The sequence below is a fragment of the Panthera onca genome, chromosome E2 (genome assembly GCF_046562875.1).
Source record: "Panthera onca isolate mPanOnc1 chromosome E2, mPanOnc1 haplotype 2, whole genome shotgun sequence".
Classification (NCBI taxonomy): domain Eukaryota; kingdom Metazoa; phylum Chordata; class Mammalia; order Carnivora; family Felidae; genus Panthera; species Panthera onca.
In genome coordinates this window covers 6,869,689-6,876,216 of record NC_138353.1, presented here as the reverse complement: position 1 = coordinate 6,876,216, position 6,528 = coordinate 6,869,689, and the positions used below count along the sequence as shown (strand labels likewise).

General features: G+C 44.1%; 1 protein-coding gene across 1 annotated transcript in view; it reads left to right on the top strand.

The window, feature by feature from the left end:
* Positions 1-1,852: 1,852 nt before the first annotated feature.
* ZNF614 (zinc finger protein 614) overlaps positions 1,853-6,528 on the top strand; it is an 11,021-nt gene continuing 6,345 nt past the window's right edge. Inside the window, 1 exon segment of the mRNA XM_078438755.2 lies at positions 1,853-1,966. Within this exon segment, the coding sequence (XP_078294881.2) occupies positions 1,952-1,966 (15 nt within the window). The 5' untranslated portion in view covers positions 1,853-1,951.

Genomic DNA, 6,528 nt, shown 5'->3' with positions numbered 1-6,528 from the left:
GGGAGGGAGCACGCATGAGTGGGGGAGGGGCAGAGAGAGGGAGCCACAGAATCTGAAACAGGCTCCAGGCTCTGAGCGGTCAGCCCAGAGCCCGAAGCGGGGCTCGAACTCACGGACCGCGAGATCGTGACCTGAGCTGAAGTCGGACGCTTAACCGACTGAGCCACCCAGGCGCCCCGAGCACAATCCAGTTTTAAAGCATTTTCATCACTCTGAAAAGTTTTCTTGGTCTTCTATCCACTCCTTCTCCACTCCTACCCCCAGCCATGCACAACCACTGATCATCTTCTTGGGTCTATTAGTTTGCAATTTCTGGACATTTCTTATAAACAGAATCATAAAGTATGTATAGTCTTCTGTTGCCACCTTTTTTGATTGGCATTAAATTTTGGTCTATATTATAATTCTCACCAGGTTTTTCCCCTTTTTCCCAAGTGATTTACTGAGGCAAAATTGACTTACAGTAAGCCACAGATATTTAAGTCATATTGATTGGGGGACACCTGAGTGGTCAGTCAGTTAAGCGACTGATTCTTGATTTTGGCTCAGGTCATGATCTCATGGTTTGTGCATTCGATCCCCACATGGGGCCCGGTACTGAGAGTGGCGTCTGGGATTCTCTCTCTTTCCCTCTCTCTCTGCCCCTTTCTGTCTGTCTCTCTCTCAAGATAAATAAACTTAAAAAAAGTCATATTGATTGGTATTTTGACATATATACTCATGAAAGTATCACCACCATGAAGATCATAAACACACCCCTCAGCACCAAATTTTCTTTATGCTCCTTTTTAATCTACCCCTCTCATACTTTCCCATCTGTCCCCAAGCCACCACTCATCTAGTTTTCATTACTATAGGCTAGTTTATATATTTTTAAGTTTTATATAAATGGACTTATACAGGATGTGCTGGGTTTTTTTTTAAATTATTTTTAATGCTTATTAAAATTTTTTTTTTTTTTTTTTTTTTTTTTTTTTTTAATTTTTGAGAGAGAGGGAGCAGGGGAGAGTCCGAGAGAAGGACACACAGGCTCTGAAGCAGGCTCCAGGCTCTGAGCTGTCAGTGCAGAGTCCCATGAGGGGCTTGAACCCACAAACTGTGAGGTAATAACCTGAGCCAAAGTTGGATGCTTAACTGACTGAGCCACCCAGGCGCCCCTGGCCACATTTGCTTTTTATTTGTTTATTTTTTTTTTTAACGTTTTTCTAATTTTATTTTTGAGACAGAGAGAGACAGAGCACGAACGGGGGAGGGTCAGAGAGAGGGAGACACAGAATCTGAAACAGGCTCCAGGCTCTGAGCTATCAGCACAGAGCCCGACGCGGGGCTCGAACTCACGGACCACGAGATCATGACCTGAGCCGAAGTCGGATGCTTAACCGACCGAGCCACCCAGGCGCCCCCACATTTGCTTTTTAAATGCACATTGTCCAGATCTTTGGAACCTTCCATATGTCCTGAATGGATGTGCCTGATAATCCGCCTGCTTCTGAGGCATTGTGCTCTTCTGCTTTTGCTTTCCCAACTCCCCTTTAATAGCCATGCCACTTCCGCTCCACAGAGGAAAGGCATACCTTTCACACATTTAGAACTCCCCTGCTTTATTGCCTTACGGTGTGAAAGCCTCAGGGGCACCAAATGAAGGAACCGTTGGGAATATTGGGGTCCTTTAAGGTAAGTGCATAGCAGCAGTAACAACACCTGGGCCCAGGGTGAATGTGTAGGCAAAGTCCATTTGCTCTTTACCCCACAGGTCCTGGGTCCCCAGGAGCAAGAGAGGTCAAGTGAAGGAATGAGGGAAGAAAGAGGAAGTTCTTGGACTTGGCTATCATTGCTTCTGGGAAGAACTTCAAGGGGACACCAAGATTTCTGACTCTAAGAACTTCGTGGCAGATGCAGGAGACACCAAAGTCATAGAATCCATGTTACTGCTTCCTGAGCACAGAAGAAAATGATCAAGGCCCAGGTAATTTTCTTTTGCTACATCTTTCCTGTGTTTTCTGACATATTTGTGGTGACCTGGAAAAAATCAATTCAACTAAAAGAAGTATAAACTGGGATACTTGGGTTCTAGGGAGAAATTAACTTAGACCCTAAATTCAAAAGCAGGGCAAAGTGAGATCAGGAATATATTACTCACAGGCGTCATCCTAAAGGATGACATAGGAACACTGTGGGTTACATTAGCTGTCACTTTGCCTCTCGTATCTCTAACAGACATCACAACCAGACGGACATGAAAAGCTACGTGATGTCCACTGACTCTGTGGGGCAGGCAGACCAGTCTCTTGGGGGATTCAATAGTTTATGTCACTTAGGTCTTGGGAAATTTCGTCAGTGGATGTCTTGGGAGGGGATCATTGGGGTATATCCTCACCCATAGCCTTCTGGTAAGTGGAAAAGCAGATTTTCTATAGCTGTCTCTTACTGAGGGCCTCCTCTGGGAATATGCCATATGCCAAGCAGAGCTCAGAGGATACAGTTCTTCAGAGCACCATAGTCTGGTGACCCAGGGAACCAACTTCATAGCAGTCTGATTTTATTCAGGAATAAAACCACTGAAATGGCCTACGAAAGTGGAAAGGTTGCATGACTTTCAAATGGTCCTCCATAAATAGGTAATTGAAGTGGAGTTTGAGTAGAGATTTGGCAGTAGTAAGTGGAAAGTGTGTTTCTCTATTAAGGGTTTGGATCGGGGCACTTGGGTGGCTCAGTCAGTTAAGCGACCAACTTCGGCTCAGGTCATGATCTCATGGTTCGTGGGTTTGAGCCCCGCCTTGGGCTCTGTGCTGACAGCTCAGAGCCTGGAGCCTGCTTTGGATTCTATGTCTTCCTGTCTCTCTGCCCCTCCCCTGCTCACACTCTGTCTCTCTCTCAAAAATAAATAAACACTAAAAATAAATAAATAAGGGACACCAGGGTAGCTCCATTGGTTAAGTGTCTGACTTTGACTTAGGTCATGATCTTGCAGTTTGTGGGTTTGAGCCCATGTCGAGCTCTGCTAATAGCTTAGAGCCTGGAGCCTGCTTTGGATTCTGTGTCTCCCTCTCTCTCTGCCCCTTCCCCACTTGTGCTCTGTCTCTCTCTCAAAAATAAATAAATTATAAAAATAAGTAAGTAAGTAGATAAATAAACAAAATGAGTTAATCTAGGGGCTCAGTTGGTTAAGCATCTGACTCTTTTTTTTTTAAGTCTTTTTATTTTGAGAGATAGCTCTCATGCATGAGCCGGGGAGGAGGCAGAGAGAGAGAGAATCCCAAGCAGGCTCCGCACTGTCAGTGACGAACTGAACTGTGAAATCATGACCTGAGCCGAAATCAAGAGTCAGTTGCTTAACCGACTGAGCCACCCAGGCCCCCCAAGCATCTGACTCTTGGTTTAGGCTCAGGTCATGATCTCACAGTTGTGATACGGAGCCCCTCATCAGGCTCATGCTGGGTGTGGAGCTTGCTCAGTATTCTCTTTCTCCCTCTCCCTTTGCCCCTCTCCCGTGAACATGAGCACGAGCATGTGCTTGGTCTCTCTCAAAGATAGATAGATAGATAGATAGATAGATAGATAGATAGATAGATACACAGACAGATAGATACGTAGGAAGGAAGGGAGGGAGGGAGGGAGGGAGGGAGGGAGGAAGGGTGAGTTAATCTAGACAAAGCATTTAGAACAGTGCCTGGTTGATAGAAAGCAGTATGTAATAGCATTCAGTGCCCCACAGCTTGCCAACACTTGTTGTTATGTTATCAAATTGTATATTTTTCAGTTTGTAGGATCTAATATTCTCTTGCCTTATTTCATTTTGCATTTTCCTCATCAGTTGTGAGGGTCAGATACATGTCTCTTTGTTGCTTTTTTGGATTATTTCTTCTTTGCTCATTTTAAAAATTAGGGGCGCCTGGGTCTCTCAGTTGGTTAAGCGTCAGACTTCAGCTCAGGTCATGATCTCACCATTTGTAGGTTCGAGCCCCACGTTGGGCTCTGTGTGGACAGCTCAGAGCCTAGAGCCTGCTTCAGATTCTGTGTCTCCCTCTCTCTCTGCCCCTGCCCCAGTCACACTCTGTGTCTCTCTCTCTCAAAAATAAGTAAACATTAAAAAAATTAAAAAAAATAAAAGTTAACTTTTTTATCTTACTGATTTATATTATTTGTCTTGTGGTATATTGATCCTTTTATATGTTGCAAATATTTTTCTAGAATTTTCCTTGTCTTTTAGCTTTTGTTCTTAATATTTTTCTCCATGCAAAAGTTTTATTTTTTTATTCAAATTAAAATGTGTTAGTCTTTTTCTTCATGCTTTCTTACTTGTGCTATAAACATTCCGTATTTTCTTCTATTCTTTCATAAGTTCTTTCTTTAAAAGTTTATCTCCCATATTCATTAAGTATTGATGCTATGAAATAAGAACATATATATATGTAAATCTCTGCCCCTGGTTCCTGTTAATACTTAGTCTTTTACCCTGGCTCATGCCCAAGAGTTCTTCTGAAACCCTTATAATTTCCTGGTGATAGGAATGTCTGTCACTGGGCTCTTACATCTCTTGGAATTTTCTGGGTGATAGGACTGTCTTTTGTTCTAATAAGGTGACTCTTGGTGTGGGCTCCTGGATGTCCCCTGTGGGGGCTGATCACTAGAAAGACCAAGCCATGATTAGAAGCGCGGAACTTGTAGCCCCACCCGCCATCCTCCTGAGAAGGGAGAGGTACTGGATAATGAATTAGTAATTGATTATTAGATCATGCCCATGCAATGAGGTCTCCATAAAAAGCGCAAAAGTACAGGATTTGCAAAGCTTCTGGATGGGTAGACACATCTACATTCTGGGAGGGTGGCGTACCCCAGCTCCACAGGGACAGAAGCTTGTGGGTTTGGGACTTTCCAGACCTTTCACTAGGTGCCTCTTCATCTCGGCTGTTCATTCATATCCTTTTTTTTTTTTTTTTTTTAATTTTTAAGTAAACTCTGTGCCACACGTGGGGCTCAAACTCATGACCCCAAGGTCAAGAGTTGCGTGTTCTACCGACTGAGCCAGCCAGGCTCCCCTCATTTGTATCCTGTAAAATGTCCTTTACAATATAGTAAACGTGTGGGGTCTATGCCGACTCCAGGTGGTTGGTGCCAGAATTTCTTGGTGTGGAAAACCCACACATCTGGTCACTGAGGTATTCTGTGTGAGTGTGTAAAGAAAAACAGAAGTGAGTTTTTCTCAGCTGCCTGACAAATTACTCCAAAACTTAGCAACTTCAAACAACACCTTTTTTTAATCTCATACTTTCTGTGGTCAATAATTTTAACATGATTTAGCTAGACTGTGTTGTTTTTACTCATAGCACCTTTGACACCGTGTGAGGTTTTTTCCTCCTGACACCAGATATTGGATCTCTTCCAACACCACTTCTCCAATTCTCTGACACTGCGTACCTGCAGTTAGCAACTGGTTACACGGATTTAAGGCTGCAGACCAGCAAAATGCCCCCACTTCAGATGCCAATCACAAGTCTTGGTCTCCTGCACTGACTGATGGGCTCTAAATTTTTTTTTAAACGTGTATTTATTTTTTGAGAGAGAGAGAGAGACAGAGTGTGAGTGGAGGAGGGGCAGAGAGAGAGGGAGAAACAGAATCCAAAGGAGGCTTCAGGCTTTGAGCTGTCAGCACAGAGTCTGATGTGGGGTTGGAACTCATGAACTGCAAGATCATGACCTGAGCGGAAGTTGGACGCTTAACTGACTGAGCCATCCAGGTGCCCCTGATGGGCTCTAAATTTATCACGGTTTCCATGGTCCCTTTCTCAGGACAGTGTGGAGGACTGCAACCCTTCTAGGACCTCGATGTGCTAATGAACTTGGAGGAAGCTTGCTGAACCTGTAGTTTTGGGGGTTTTGTGAAGATTTTGTTATGTGGACATGATGGATTAAATCATTGGCCACGTAAACTCCATCTCCAATCCTTCTCCCCTCTATGGAGGTTGGGAGGCGTGGCCAAAAGTTCAACCCTGTAATCATGGGTTTGTTCTTCTGGCATCCAGCCCCCATCCTGCAGTGGTGTGATAGCCTGGGCTACCAGTCATCTCATTAGCACACAAGAAACACTTAACACTGGAGATTCTAGGCATTTTCAGAGTTCTTTGTACTTGGAACCAGGGCCAAAAGCCAAATATTTTGTGTCATGTTGCTGCTGGGTACTTTGTTTCACACTCTTTCCTGAGCCTGTAATCAAGGTGTAAGCCAGGGTGGCGTCTGATCTGGAGGCTCAGGTGGGGAAGGATGCACTTCTAAGCTCACTTATTGGGTTTTTGGCAGGATTCATTTCCAGAAGGGCCGATCAGATGAGATCCTCAGTTCCTACCTGTCTGCTCGTATAAGATTCTTACTTTTTAGTTCCTTGCCACATGGGCCCCCCAACATGCCACTTGTTACATCAAAGTCATCAAAGGACAGGTTCTGTTAGCAAGATGGAATTCACACGCACAATTGTATGAGGTCACCTCTAAACCCGTGGAATTACCTGTGTGATTGGAGTGTCTTTGTTAT